The following is a 16681-nucleotide window of genomic DNA, read 5'->3' on the forward strand; positions in this document are numbered from 1 at the left end:
GATTGCCATGATGATGAGACAAACCTGGTGATAAAAGCCTGCTTGGGCCATGGGATCAGGCTGAGCCCACCTGTAGCCAGTATGAGGCCAGGATGTGAACGTCTCTCTCCTGTTAGCTTCACTGTACATCAGAGACCTGTAAATATCACACAAAGACTTTTAAGTGAAACAAGAGTCTTTGGTGAAGAGCACAGAGAACTCAAACAGAACTACTATTAAAGAGGGGGTGAAATGCTGTTTCATGCATACTGAGCTTTTTACACTGTTAAAGACTTGGATTTCCATCCTAAACATAGACAAAGTTTCAAAAACTAATTTTGGACGTTTGATGGAGTATTTCTGTGTCAAAAATACTCCTTCCGGTTTCTCACAAGTTTCGGAGAGTTTTTTTCGAGTATGGCTCGGGTTGACGTTAGTAAGAGCGGAACGGGCTCTTCTCCTGGTAGGGTGCGCGCGCGAGTGACTAGAGCGAGAGAGGAAATGCACGCCCATAAACACTCTTTCAAGGTGCAGATCCAGTCATCCGTGAACACTTCTGACGCGCCCTATGGTCGCGCCACGCTCCACTTTATTCCTATGGTTGACGTCGAGCGACTTCAACGCTTCAGCACAGCATTCCGGGAAGGCAGCGCTGCATTTTAACCGATTTGAACGCAGAAATGACGGGAAGCTTCACAACATCGCTTCAGTCACGACGCAAAAGTGGATCTCCACTGTTCACTGCTGTCAGGACTTCACCAAATCATACCAAAGAAGTGTGTTTTTGACGGAGCGATCCCAGCGATAAAGGTTCGGTCCTGCTTTGGAAGTAGGCGGTGAGTAAAACTGCTTCAAATGTCTATGCTGTTGCCTATCGTCGCGTAAATAAACATCAGTAAACGACACGATCGCGTGCTTCGTCATTCAAATGCGCTAACGGACTCCATTGTTGTTCTATGTATAACGTTACACTAGTCTGACGTGCAAAACCGTTTTGCTTGCTACTGCTAAGGTTTAGTCGCATTCAATAGTCCATAAACCGAATCATGTCCTCATAAACCACGAGTAAACACACACAAATGTTGACAGGCCACTAAATACAGTACATACCACAGAAACGGACGTCCTGTGTTGCCGTTTCACCTGTTCAATTTATTTCAGCCTCCGAATGATTCTGGATCATATATCTATTAGCCGATATCGATAGCGATGGGCTTCTCCACGCTTGAGGACGTCACCGCTTTGCGCTCATCATTCTTTAGCTCCGCCCACACGATACGCCTCCAGGCGCTCGTTTTTTTCCGGAAAGACTCGGTACAGCCCATATTTCTTTTATAAATATAATAAAACTAAAGACTTTTCGGAGATATGAAGGATGCAATACTACTCTATAGGTACTCAAGATTGACATGAGATTGACTGAAACTGAGTGTTTAACCCCCCCTTTAAGTCTTTAGGTAGATAACCTGGCTAAACCTGACACCATAAATATGGGGTTTTCTAGGTGGTTTCCAATGTGTTTTTGTGTGTTACTTAAGATACAATGGGTTATGCTTTTTTAGAGATTGATTAGGAAGACACTAAAATCTTAATGATGTACGGATTTATAAATGTGGCTTTGGTCCATTCATCAACATAAGTCCCATCGTCTGTCAAGTGAAAATGCAAAGTCTGATTGTTTAGAAAAGTAATAGGACACATCTAAAAGGGTTAGTTGGCCCAAAAATGAAAATTCTGTCATTAATTACACAAACTCATGCCATTCCAGACCCCTGAGACCTCCGTTCATCTTTGGAACACAAATGAAGGTATTTTTGTTGAAATCCGATTGCTCAGAAAGGCTTTAATTGACACCAATGTCACCAATGAGAATAGTTTTTGTGTGCGCAAAAAAACTAAATAACGACTTATATAGTGATGGTCGATTTCAAAACACAGCTTCCTGAAGCCTCGGAGCTTAATGAATCAGCAATTCATAACGGTTCAAAGCTTTATAAGGCGGTGTTTTGAAATAGACCTTCACTATACAAGTCGTTATTTAGCTTTTTTTGTGCACAAAAACTATTCTCATTGGTGACATTGGTGTCAATTAAAGCCTTTCTGAGCCATCGGATTTCAACAAAAATACCTTCATTTGTGTTCCGAAGATGAACGGAGGTCTTATGGGTGTCGAACAACATGAGGGTAAGAAATGAATGACATCATTTTCATTTTTGGGTGCAAGCTACACTATTTAAAGGGTTACTTCAGCGATTAGCATATGGCTTTGTATCAGTAGAAACCCTGGAGAATATTCAAATTATTGTGCTTTCCCCCCTCATATCTCCCTGAGACGAGAGATTTATGCATTTTATTTCTGGAAAAATTCCTCCTATGATGCAAATTGACGATTTTTGCATCATAGGAGGAATGCTTGCCCAAAGGCTAAAGACTACAGCCAGCAGAGGGAGCTATTTCCGCATGTTTTGAATCCGGCATTGGGGGATGGGAGATAACACTCAGCTGGCAGGGAGAGCTCAGCTTGCAGACAGGATCATTTAAACGGAGCTATGGTGAGCAATGTAAGTCTTTTAACTTCTCAAATTCATTTCTATGAAAGTTAAGCTTGCAAAGGCATGAACTGAAACGCGTGCCAGACTGAACTGGCGTTGTGAATGTATGCAGCGAATGTAGTCGCGATTACCTCAGCTCTCATCACTCGTGCAGTTAGTGCTCAGTGCTGTGATACTCGCGCGGTGACTCACTCATTATATTGAACAGACACGTTCAGTTTTTAATTGTAGTGTCTCTAACTCAGTCACAGTAATGAAGTTGGTGGTGTTGGGAATGGCCTCACAGGGCAGCGAAGCATTCTGGGAATTGTAGTCTTTCATCCCCATGGGACAAAAATACATTTTCTGTCTTTTCTCGGTCTAGGAGGCACCAAATTCAAAAATTATTTCACATTTCTACTGCATTGATGACCCAGTTTAAATACAGATTCATCTTCCCAGCGCTGAAGTACCCCTTTAAGGTAACATTTACAATTCAGAATGCTGTTATGCTATCACAATCACACGCATATGCAGTTACCTGTCTACAGAGCGTCCGGGTCCAACACCTAGCTCTGGCCTTCCGCTTGGTAAGAGGTAGGAGAGTCTGTCCATGACCGAAGAGGCGACCGATAGGGCTGCCACATTCTGATTCAGCTTTTTCAGCTCGTTCACGATGGCACTTGTTACCACTTTCAGCACATGGTGAGGGAGATGGAAAGTCACGGTCGCCCACTGGAGAGAGAAAGACGGAGGAGAGACATTCAGTTTCAAACAGGCATGCAAGATGGAAATTGGAAATACAAGGTGTATGTCTCTAACACCTGCAAAGATTTTCCAAGCTCGGCTGCCTAATTGCAGGCTAAAGCATCTAAATATTTCTGAAATGAAATGTCTGAACAAGTCTAAACATGCGTGTTCACAAACATTCTGGCTTATTTGAACTTTCAGTCTCATTTAAACCTAAAAACCTCCAACGTTGAAGCTAAATGTGAAATGACTTTCCAAGAGCCAGGAAAGTTCCAGAACCCAGTGAAGCGGTCTGACAGGGGTCAATGGAGAGCTGAGTGAGAAATCCATCACCATAGCTGATGCTCATTGTTAAAGCAGTGCGATCTGGATGTCGGCCAAATTACGTGGAAAAAAGGGGTGCTTGGATGACTACACGAGGGAATGCTGCATTTTACCACGAGGCTGATGCCGTGGTCCACTGCGAAACCGAACGGGACTGCAGTAATATGCTGATGGTTTGGAGGAGAAACATGCCGCCATTATTAACTTCAGAGGCCCATTTATTCAAAGAGTTCTGATCTACGATCAGTTTCATCCCTCTTTATCTAGATGAAAATGATTCTTGCACAAATGCACAGATCAGCATTTATGATCGGTACTTATAAACCCACTGTAAATAAAGGAGCCGCGGACACCTAGTGCGATAACCGATTCTTTTGTTTTCTCATTACACAGATGTGTAATCTGTACGTACTATCCACAAAAGACTAAAGAAATCGCTGCGCTCTGTACATATTTTGCATTTGATACAGAGACTGCAGTAATGAGAGCTCAAGATCCGGCCCGGAGTCAAAGAGATAGATAAAGAGAAAGGGGAGAGAATAAAGAGAGGAGAAAGGAGGCAAGAAGGAAAGTAAGCAAGAAAAAGACACAAAGAACAGAAACAGTCAGAAAGAAAGAGGAAAGAGATTGATTGTTTTTTTTTAGCAGTCTTTATTTAATCTGATTTGTTTTTATAAAGAATTTGATATTCATTTATTGTACTGAAGTCAACTATTTTTGTGTTCTTATTATCGTTCATTGACACTTATTTTATTATCACTGGCAAGTTATTTCTTTATTTTAAGTATTACATTTTTATAAACAATTTTACATCAAAATATTATCTAACATTATTTTAGTACTTTATTTTGACCTTACTCAATTTTTATTTGTTATTCATTACTGGCACATTTTTATTTTTTTATTTTTTTATTTAAAAAAAGTTCATTCAACTATTTTTATTGAATTGATTTTGATTAATTCCATTTAGTTTACTTGTCATCCTTTATTTTGTTGTTTATTTGTAATTGTGTCATTCTTGTTCAAGTTGTTGTATATCTTTTATTGGTACTGTGATGGACCTCAGCTCTGACAGACTTCAGTGGCACAGGTGTATTAGTGTGAGCCTTTGATCATCCTCCTGTTACTGCAGGGCTACTGATACACCACCAAGCTCTGCTGCACCGCTGTTCAATACACTCTGTGTGTGACTGCACAGATCAGTCACTGTGAGGATTTGTCTCATAAATAATCTATACGCTGTAGTGCTACATGACTCGACTATTCTTGCTCATTAACACGCGCACACACACACACACACACACACACACACACACACACACACACACACACACACACACACACACACACACACACAGTCAGATTGCGTTACATCAGCAAACACATCACAAAACCAACAGACAGTGCTAGGAGATTTTAATTTTACTTTAGGGGGTACATAAACTCAAGAAAAAGTAGCTTGCAAGAAACTCTGCAGCCCTGAAACATGAAGCCAAATCCCAGCACTGAACAATAATGAATAGATGGGCAATACCACAACCACATATGTGTTAGGGAGAGAAAGCAAGAGAGAGAGAGCACCAGTACTGTGACTGTAGAACACTTTAAGAATGTATCAAATCACATCACTGACCAATCAGATCTTGCTATTAATTAAATATATTGAAGCTTGTTTTTTTTTAAATAACTGTGCAATACAGTTTAAAATAGGGATTAAAGTCACAATTGCGAGAAATTAAGCAAAAATTGTAAAACAGAAATTTGTCATTGTGAGAATTAATTACGAGGGGGGTATTATAAAATGTGATCTCAGTCAATTTAAAGAAATACATTTGCAATTGTGGTCATATTTAGAAGACATAGATAATTGTCAGATTATATAAAGTAATTTGAGAAATAGTTGCTATATTTGTATTGCTATAGAGTCATCACTGTGAGCCAGTCATAATTCTGAAATAAAGGCAATTACGAGATATAATTTACTTCACAATTAGGCAGAAACAGGCTTGACTGATTCTCACAAAAAAAAAAAATCAAAATAGTGACTGTTCAATCTAAAGTAGACTAGGTTGATAATTAATTAGGCTATTTATATTTCTACGCTGAGATTACAGTTAGATTCACCTTTGCCACTTTGTGATTGGCTGCAGTCTCATGTGAGGTATTCTCCAGGCCTTCTTTAAGCTGGGTGAGAAAGAGATCGTAGCCCTCTGTGTTGGAAACATCCACCTTCTCCATGCACGCGTACAACATCTGCTGGGCCTGTAGGGGAACACGAGAAATGTAATTTCACGCTTACCACCTATTCAAACCTCAGAGGCACAAAATAAACGCATTACTTAATTTATCTAAATACAGAACAGAGACCTTGTAGAAAAGGATTTGAGTATGACAGTCCGTCACACCCAAAACAACTGCACTGATAGCTTCATTGTGTCTATTTCCTCATGTTGATATCCAATGACAGTGTTGAGGTGTTTTGCCATTCGATTATTAAAGAATATTGATCTGAAAGGACCGATAGCACATGAATGATGCTGCTTTTTACTGCAAGAGACATTAGATATTGCAGAACCATTTTTTAGAGAAATGAATTCTATTCAGCAAGAATACATTAAATTGATCAAAAGTGACAGTAAAGATACTTACAATGTAACAAAACATTTCTATTTCAGAGGTTATGTAAATGTTAAGTAATGTCATGAGTAACGTAAAGTATCAAATCATCATATCAGAATGACTTCTGAAGGATCATGTGACACCAAAGACTGGAGTGATGACAATTCAGCTTTGCCAGCACATGCAGGGCCTGAATTTCGTTTTGGAAAATGCGGGGAATTTAACTTGCTTAAATGTTTGCTCAATCATTGTATGTGTTTTTACAAAGGTGTAATTTGTTGCTCAAGAGTTTACACAAGAAGGCTCACAAATAAATACAATAGAATAAAGATACAAATGAAATAAAGAGTTACGTTTTTGGGTAGATCGAACTAGTTTTCAGGAATACTAAAGAAAATAGTAAATAAAATGTAAAATAATAACACTGGATAATCTTTTAGACCTGTATACATTAGACACACACACTGTTTTATCAACATTAATGACATACATTAGGCTGCTGTCACTTTAAGAGCTAGTGCACAAATCCGCGGTTTTTATTATACTGTCACATGCCTCTCAACTGTTTATGTTGATTTAAGACATAACCTAAGATTGTGTTTACGAGGACTCACCAAAACAGTAATTTTGACATAATTGTGTGCGTTTTTGATCAATTTGCGAAAAATAACTTTGTTACTCTTGAGCAGAAGCTGTTTGTGATGTGGCTTTATATAACATATGTGAGATTTCTCTGAGATTTTTTTGATAAAATAAATGCAGCCTTGGTTAACATAAAGGACTTTTAAAAACATAAAAACAGTCTTACTGACCTGGACGTTTTTGAACAGTGTTTTTTTAGAGTTACTGTTGAATAATCTAAATGCACAAAAATCAGTCTCTCTTCCATTTCATATAGCTTTTTGAACTGACATGTTTATGAAACATGAAAAGTTCGTATGGTCAACATTGATAATTGTGAACCTGAGCACATCATGACACCATGAGTATCTCTGTAGCTTCATGCTTCCTTCTGTAGAGTTCAATGCACTGAGGAACATGGTCACGAATCGCCTCAATACACTGTTCATCTTTTACTGAGAGCTCAGATGGACGATCATGCTTTACTCACAACATCTGAATAACAATAAAATCTATCATTTCAAACAATACTGTTTTTGTTGGTTCCACCGACAGATTTCCAACTATGCATGTTGCGTGCTCACCCAAACCACTCAAGCTGTAACAACTCATAAAAATGGCATGACGGCAATGTAATTTTAGATGACTACAGAAGTAAAACACCGCCCCAGAGCTTAGAGAGACTGAACAAAGGCAGGCCTCATTTATCAGTCTCATATGATAAGATGTTCCTTTTTATCAATTTTGCCATGTCAATACCAAAATCAATACCATAAAGACAATAAGCTAATCATGATCAACATTGTAATTTTAAAAAAACCTATAACAGATTTGCTTTCAGCACTTTGATGATGACTCACGTTTACACGAATGTACACGTTTATGAATGGCCTTTCTGAACAGCAATGAATTGAGTCACATGACTCAGGAGTTCCCTAGTCTCAGACTGAAGTGCCTAAGTTAACTCATGTGACCTAGCAGAGCAGATTTGGCTCCCTTGCGGAACAGCTCATGGCCTGCAGAAGTTTGTTTTGACATTAATAGCCTCTACTGTATATGCAAAAGTATCAACAGACTAACGCACACGTAGATCAAAACTTAGGATGGATTTTTCAAGCTTCAGAAGAATGATACTTATGTCACTGCCCCATTTAGTTCTAGTATAATTCAGAAGCAAGTCACTCAAATAAAGAGATACAAATTATTTATTAAAATTAATAGTCGACTTGTGCAGGTTTACCTACTGCTGGTTACAATTTAAAACAACTATACTGTTTAAAGGTTGAAGGTCTTTTGTTTTTTTTATGCTTTTGAAAAAAAAAAAGTCTCTAATGTTCACCAAGCCTGCATTTATTTGATTAAAATGTATAGAAAAAAAGGAATAGTGAATTTTTTTTCACTATTATTTTATCATATAATTTATTCTTGAAATGGCATTTCACATTTTTAGCAGACATTATCTTCAGTGTCACATGATCCTTCAATAAAATAATCATTCTAATACAATGCTCAAGTAACATTTCCTATTATTATCATCATCAATGTTGAAAACAGTTGTGCTGCTTAAAGGTCCCGTTCTTCGCGATTCCATCTTTCAAACTTTAGTAAGTTTGAAATGTTTTTGTTGGAGCATAAATAATAACTGTAAATTTATAAAGCTCAAAGTTCAATGCCAAGCGAGATATTTTATTTACCAGAAGTTCCCTTTCAAAGCCTACAGCGAACGGCCAGTTTGGACTACAGCAGGAAGTGCAGGGATGTAATGACGTCACTAGAACCGTTTGTTGACTAACCCTCCGCCCACAAGTACACGCAAAATAGGGGGCGTGGTCTTGTTGCTCTCCCACGTGGAGAAGAGCGCGCATTCAGCGCTTGCATCTCCCCGTTATGGTAAGAGGCGGGACCTTTCGGGGCTGCTGTCCAATCACAACACGGGAAGCGCTGGCCCAATCAGAACTCGTTAAGTATTTCTGAAGGAGGGACTTCATAGAACAAGGAAATCATCCGGCCGTTTTTAGGACAGAGGAAACAGCGCTGTACAGATAACTAAATTGTGTGATAAATACTGTGTTTTTTTACATGCGAAACATGAACTCATGTTATATTGCACACTGTAAACATAATCAAAGCTTTGAAAACACGCGAAGAACGGGACCTTTAATATCATTATTTCAGGATTCTTTGATGAATAGAAACTACATTTTATTTGAAATACAAAAAGAACTGTCTTTTAAATTATCACAAAATGGCACTCACAATATAAGGCATTCTTAGTAAATAAAGTATTGATATATTTTTAAAAAAATCGAAAATATTTTAAATATTTTATCTATTTATCAGGCAGGAAATAGACAGGGCTGATGTGGTCTATTACTAATTAAATGCTACAAAACTTATGTGTGTACATGCAATATTATCTTGTATAAGGCTAGAGGAATATGCTGGACAGAACTAGTACACATCCCTGAGCCTACAAATGAATGATGCAATTTGTAGGGAATACTTATCATCAACAGTCAAAGACCAACTAATGAGCCAGCCCTGTACCTTAAGATATTTCGAACACAAACCAGCTCTTAAAATGCATGACAAATCACCCATAAAGCAGAGACCAGGCCTCAGCATACAAAACTGTATCCAATTTAATAAATCAAAAGAAAAAAATCAAACATGCCTGACAAAAATCAACTGCTGAATGACATTTCTTAGCAAGATATTTGAGTTTCAGCAGATCATCTCAAGGTTAGTGTGCCCATTAGTGTAAAGGATCCATTGGTTCTCACACATTAGCGTATGTGGCCAGGGAGTGGTGAGAGCTAGGAGTTTTGTTTTCAGAGTGTCCTAGGACACAATAGACCAGTCTGTCTGCATAGCACTCTTTGTCAGACTGGTTATGCGATCGTTATATCAACAAGCGCAGTCAAACAACTACAATTTTGCCGTGTTGTAACGTACACCGCACACTAAGGAAGTGCATGATCATTCCTGTCGTGTACTGATGGATGAGAGACATAAACCTGTTATAAGCTATACTACATCAAACTGACCTGAGCACAAGACTGACGGATGACCTGTGCTTGTTCTTCAAAGACGGTCAGGAAAACACTCAAGATCTCATTTATGACTTAAACATTGTGTGCCGCCAAGCAGTGGTGCATCAGTCGAAACGTGTTAATCAGCTGTAAGTAGGGCTGGGTGATATCGTTTTAGCTTCGATATTGTGATGTGACAATTGTGGATGCACACGTCGCAGGATGTGTGATGTCAAGTATAGGGATCGTAGTTGATCCGTGTTCTGAACGGACCAGGCCCCACAGCTCGAAAAATGTAATGGCAGATCAATTGCAAAGTTTAATCATCATAGAGTGAAAGTTTATTCGAACTTCACGTGCTTTCATAAACAGAGCCACTCAGACAGCACACGAACACCAAACTCCGTTCTCATTCACATCTACCCGTCTATTTAAACAAAGGGCGAGTAAAATGTAAAACTATCCCTTTAAGTGACTTAAACAACTATAACAGATAAATCAGTATATTGGACCTGTGCATTTGGTCTAAAGTGACAGCCGCCTAATTAAACAGCCTGCCAAATTCACTTTTGTAGCTTTAAAGGTGTCATGAACTTGTTTTTTTGTTTTTTTACTGTTGTCTGAGGTCAACTAATGATGTTTGTATGGTTTGTTGCATATTTAAAGAACTTCACCTGCCCTGTCAGTTCAGTTCACATGAGGGAGGGATTGTTTTGAAAGCAGCAACCGGAATGATTATCTCGACCACAGGGCTCGTAAACGTCTTTATCAAACAAACACAATGATTTATTTCTCATCCACCCGCAATTGATTGGAATATTATTTCTGTACTACTTAGCCTGCACGATTGGTGCATATAAGCGCAAAACACACACACACACACACACACACACACACACACACACACACACACACACACACACACACACACACACACAGATCAAGAAAATATTATTTCACTATTTGAGATTCAACGGCCTGCCGACGGGCGAACATTTTGGAGAAAACACAGCCTAAGACTACTGTTACATATAAAAAAGACGTTTTACTCACAAGTGTGTTCAATAAAAGTTCTGCTGTCATATTATTTATATTATCTGTTTTTTACCATGGTATCGATTTAGTATCGGTATTGTGGTATTTTAGTCTGGTCTCGTATTGAAGTCATAATTTTGATATCGTGACAACACTACTGTTAAATTAAATATAGATTCATCTTTTTTAAAGCTGTCTTTTGTTGTTTGATTAGCATTAATGACAAACAACGGCAGGTATTTAGTGGCTGCTGTCACTTTAAGGGCTAATGCACAGATCCGAAAAAATGATACACAATCCCATTTACGTTCACTTAAGACATGAACTTTGTTTCATGAATACTTGCCAAACTTGGCATTTTGACAATTTTCTGATTATGATTTCTGTTAAAGCGCAAGATGATGCAAGAGGAATCAATTCGTTTTTTTTGCACGCTACATGAAAAGCACCTCTGTGTGTGTGTGTGTGTGTATATGTGTGTGTTTTTGTGACATGTGAGGCCAAATATGTGTATAATGACATGAGTATGACAAAGGTATTACAAGAAGAGGGTGAAAAATGAGGACATTGGCCATGTCCCCACTTTTCAAAATGCTTATAAATCATAAAAGATGAGTTTTTTTTAGAAAGTACAAACTATAAACTTTCACTCTGGTGGTTAAACTTTGCAATTAATCAGCAAATCACGTGTGCAGAACCATGGGGCCTGATCCGTATGGATCTGTTACACCTCTAATTAAAGAACAGTATCTATTTAATTAATACAACGAAGACAATGCAGTATTATTTAACATTGATTCAATTCAATGATTCAATTGCTGCACCTGGATGCTGTTAAGCTTGGAACATACTCTGCAAGAACAAAGAAATTTGCTTGTTTTCTCGAAGTGGCAAGAACAAGAAAAAAGTTCGCTCTGGCCAGTACATTCAATACTTCACGTGAAAAGCAGGTGCAGATCATCTGTGTTTCTCCGCATTAACCACGTCCACTTTACATGTATGACCAATCACACAATAGTTCTCGGACACCCGCAAGAAAAAAGTTCTGCTCAGACGATGTGTCGAGAACAAGCTGCGGGAACTCCCAAACCAGGCCTGCGAGAACAAAATGACATTATTCTGTTCTCGCAGCCCTTGGAGCGAGAACTTTTCTCTCTGTTCTTGTGGGGTATGTTGCAGCCTTTAGACTGTAAGCACTGTTTGTTTCTTTTGTATCTTTGTTCTACTGTATTTACCTATGCGTGTAATTTATTATTTTCTATGCAGATTAACTCCACTTCAAAAATAACACCCAATCACTCTAGAATGATTAACTTCAAATAGATCTATTCTAGTCATCTAGTGAAAGGGTTTTCATATCTCAATAAATATTTTGTTTGTTTCCATTTCTGTTTAGCAATAGCTCAAAAAAAACAAAACAAAAAACCCTGCAAATACTTTGCCACCGGTGGAAACCAACTTGCAAATTACACTTTAGCAATATTTCAACAATATTTCCCATTCTATATATGCATACTTTGATTTCTTTGAAAAAGATCACTGATTTTATTTCATTCTGAAGAAATTAATCCCATGTTGTTTAAAATGCAGGACGCATCATTCTTCAGGCTTAAATTGAGATTTTTGAATTGAGACCAGAGGTGGACAGTAACTAAGTACATTTACTTGAGTACTGTACTTAAGTACACTTTTTAAGTATCTGTACTTTACTGGAGTATTATTTTTTTCTGGAAACTTATGACTTTTACTTCACTACATTTGAAAGGCAAATATTGTACTTTTTACTCCACTACATTTCTATCTTGGTCGAAAGTCGTTTCTGTAGCAGCTCTGAAAGTCGGAGGAGGATTTCTTCCTTCTTTAAAAAGTTTTTTGTTGTTGTTGTTGCAGACAGTCTATCAGGAATCTCTCTTATAGTCATATACATTTCCCCAACTTTTTTACACTTATCTTTTTTATGAACCAACTTTTATCTTTTATTTAAAATATATTTTTTTAATCTTTTTTTTACACCCAACTTTTTTATGAACACTTATCTGTTCATAGCAAAATGGAAGAAGACAGTTCTTAGGCTCAAGTGTGTGCAACCATAGCTATACTTTGAAAGTATGTTTCAGTTTTTAAAAACAATCAAGATTAGTTTAGTTGGCATACACTTGGTGCGTGTCTTATAAAATATTAAAAATATAAACTCCTGGGAGAAAAAGAAAGGTAAAATTGGGAGAATATCAGATGTGTATCAGTGTATTGGATCTGTGCATTCGGCCTTAAAGTGACAGCAGCTTTGTAAAGAGCTTTGTAACTTATGTACAAGTATTTAAATGAGTTTAAGTTAGTCGTCTGCTAGTATGTCGGATGGAGCATCACTGACTGGCTTAAACCATGATGACAGTGTGCATTTATACTACAATAATAAAATAATGCGTTGGCATAAAAAAGGAAATTTACTTTTATACTTAAGTACTTTTGAAAACAAACACTTCTGTACTTTTACTTGAGTAAAAATCTGTTTTTACAACTTTCACTTGTAACGGAGTAATATTTGACCAGTAGTACTTTTACTTTTACTCAAGTAATAGAGTTGTGTACTTTGTCCACCTCTGATTGAGACTATTTACTGACAATGGTCAGGTAATGCATAGCAACTCAATTCTATATCAAGAAAAGCCCATTTATATATTTATTATAATAATATTATGTTACACAATCAATTAATATGCACAATATGCTGGGCTTCTTACCTCAGTAACAGGCAGCTCCAGCTGCACCAGATCTTCTGGCTTGGACACAGGAGCCTGGAGAGCCGTGTCCAAAAGAAGAATCCCATTCAAGTCCTTCCTGCAGCCAACAGCGTAATCGTCCACAAACAGCACCTTATCCACAGCTGGGAAGTACTGACACCGCACTCGGCCCCCGGGTTTCGCTGTCACAAAACACACAGAGGAGGAGAAATGATTATCAGTGTCAAACTTTATATGCTTTGCTGCATTATACCTATTATAAAATACATGTCAAAAAATTTAACACCTAATACAGAAGCTGCATTTACATGAACCCTAATCTGGCAGGACATGTAAACGCTTGATCAGATTGAAAAAAGGAAAAGTTATTTCCATGTGCAATGATGTAGAAATGACGTGATTAAGAAAAAGGAAGCTCAAAACGAGCAGTTGTTGTTAAATATTGTGTCATAACATTCAACAGCTCAGTTAAAGGTGCACTATGAAACTTTCCGTCCACTGGAGGGCGCCTATTCTGAACAAAAGCGTAGTTTGATGGCGCCAAGTGAGAGCGCAGTATCTTGGGACATGGGGTCTTCACCTCACAGCCGGTGGAAAATAGGACTTGGGCAGATATCATGTTGACGGATGTGATTATTAACGTTACTGTAGTGCAGGGCTATTCAAATCTTACCCTGGAGGGCCAATGCACTGCAGACTTTAGCTCCAACCCTGATCAAACACACCCACCTGTGATTTTCTAATGATCCTAAAGACATTGATTAGCATGTTCAGGTGTGTTTGCTCTGCGCTGCTGTGACATGTTCACACTGCTAAGAGTAAAGCATTTCTGCAGAATAAAACCGAGGGTAACGCAGATTATGACGCAAGTGACAGGCGACTCGCTCAAACACTATGCTGAAACGTCCCGGTCCTTAGTTAAAATAGTAATTTTCTCACAATTTACAAATAGTTGGAAACATTTGGGATATTGTAAGTACTCAACTGAACAAAATATAATAAAAACACTGGCCTAACGGTTTTTAGATATTTTACTGCAAAAATACTACGTTCACCTTTAACAAACTCAATCTGTATATGCATGTGAGTTGGGGTTGCTTACAACGAGGGAACGCAACGTGCGTCATTTTACCAAATTTGTAATGTAAATCATTTTAAACCCAACCCAACACAGGAGAATGAATATGTTTCTATATGTGAACTGTTATTCACCGCTTTTTCAAAATAAAAGTTTAAACCCTTCCCTCTGAGTTTGCATGCTTTAATGTCCACATATTCTTGTTAAAATAAATTACAGCGGCTGTAGCATGTCTATCATACAAAAAGCCTCAAATATTAATGATTAAGTGGACATTTGAATTAAATGTTGTTGGGCCAATACTGAACAAAAATTTGAGTATGCTGTATGTGGTACAACAATCATCAGACCTCGGTGTTTTAATATGTAATGTACATTAGTTGATTATATTTATATTATGTATATTACATTATGTATTGTACCACATGATTACCTTTGATACTTTATTTATTTATCTATTAGTCAATTATTACTGGCTTACTGGTATCATACACATGTATTTTAAGAAATTTCAATGGTTATTGTTCACTTAGGTCTATTTTATTACCACACATAATTTTTATTTTGATATATTACTCGATTAATCATCAAAATAATTGATTAGTGACAGTTAACAGCTGAATGAAAATATTCAAAGGAGCTACTTTAATGTCCTGAATGACCTAAACATTTCAGGATTCACACTTGAATTCCAATTGGCTGTAAATCCCCAAAAAATGACTTTGAGCCATAGTTTTCCTTTTTAGGCCTACACACTGCATAAACCTTTTTTTTTTTTTTGATAAATAATATCATCATTAGGTAAAAGTTCATATATATATATATATATATATATATATATATATATGTAGATTAGTTACAGTTATTGGTAAATTATTGGTTATTATCTATTAGTAAATTAACCTAAGGATTAATTGACTATTGCGAAAATAAACAATAGATTAGCCTGACAAAATAATAGCTATATTAATCAATTGAACAAACAATCGTTAATTCCCAAGTGATACATAGTATTGCCAGATTATTGGTGATACACAGTCACAGGCCTAGTGTCAGCCCTAGTTAGTAGTATGCACCAACAGCGGAATATACTGTATATTTTAGCAGTCTGTGCATGAACGGAGCCGCACACATCAACCCAATCACTTTATTTAGTGTTTTTGTAAACACTGTTCGAGTTCATAAAAGGGAATGAAACAAAAGGTGTCATGTAAACATGTAAACATAGCTATTGTTATGTCATAAACTTTGACAAAGGATGCCATGGCTTAATACAATATTTAAAATAAAAATGCATCGTACATTTTATATAAAATATTTAACATTAAAAAAAAAATTACAATGTAAACCATTCAAAAGTTTGAAAGTAGTAACCAAGGCAGCATTTATCTAAATAAAAATGGAGTAAAAACAGAAATATTTTGAAATATTGGATGGGCATTTCAAGCAAAAAAATATTCAAAGATCAATGGGAATTATTTGATTATTATTCGAAAATCGCAACTCCTCCCCCGCATGCACGCATACATAAACAGAGAGAGAAAGACCATTCACACTCATTCAGTATAATAACAAACTGTTTAATTCATTAAGGAATATGCAATATTAACTCAAGCCATATAATTATTGTAACATGCTGAAACATTATTTGATATTATTTGACACTGCCCCAAGTTGCTGTAACCGGTGTATGCCACACAAGTGTGCAGTGTGTGTGAGCAACACTCGAGTGCGTGCTTGTTCAGGAAGAAAAGTAACCAGCGCGTGCGTTTTAGCTGATCACAATGTCATTAGTTCAATAACGTAAGGGATGATAGTGTTGTTGAGGATTTACTTTAGATGCGACCGAGAGAGAGTCGGTGTATTCACGCTTTTTTAAACTTTTTTTTTATCCTCCCATCTGATTATTCACACAGCCACTAAAATAGGTACGATTTGTTTTTAATGTCAAAGTAGTTATAATTCATTTTG

The 16681-nt window shown here is 37.2% G+C and overlaps 1 protein-coding gene across 1 annotated transcript in view; it reads right to left on the minus strand.

Annotated features, from left to right (window-relative positions):
* birc6 (baculoviral IAP repeat containing 6) overlaps nucleotides 1–16681 on the minus strand; it is a 138609-nt gene that overhangs the window by 117271 nt on the left and 4657 nt on the right. Inside the window, exons 3-6 of the mRNA XM_067455590.1 lie at nucleotides 13633–13814; nucleotides 5709–5846; nucleotides 3052–3245; nucleotides 25–136 (exon numbers count right to left, since the gene is read on the minus strand). Of these exons, the coding sequence (XP_067311691.1) occupies nucleotides 25–136; nucleotides 3052–3245; nucleotides 5709–5846; nucleotides 13633–13814 (626 nt within the window). The remainder of the gene's footprint in view (nucleotides 1–24; nucleotides 137–3051; nucleotides 3246–5708; nucleotides 5847–13632; nucleotides 13815–16681) is intronic.

The sequence above is a fragment of the Pseudorasbora parva genome, chromosome 10, assembly GCF_024679245.1.
Source record: "Pseudorasbora parva isolate DD20220531a chromosome 10, ASM2467924v1, whole genome shotgun sequence".
NCBI lineage: Eukaryota > Metazoa > Chordata > Actinopteri > Cypriniformes > Gobionidae > Pseudorasbora > Pseudorasbora parva.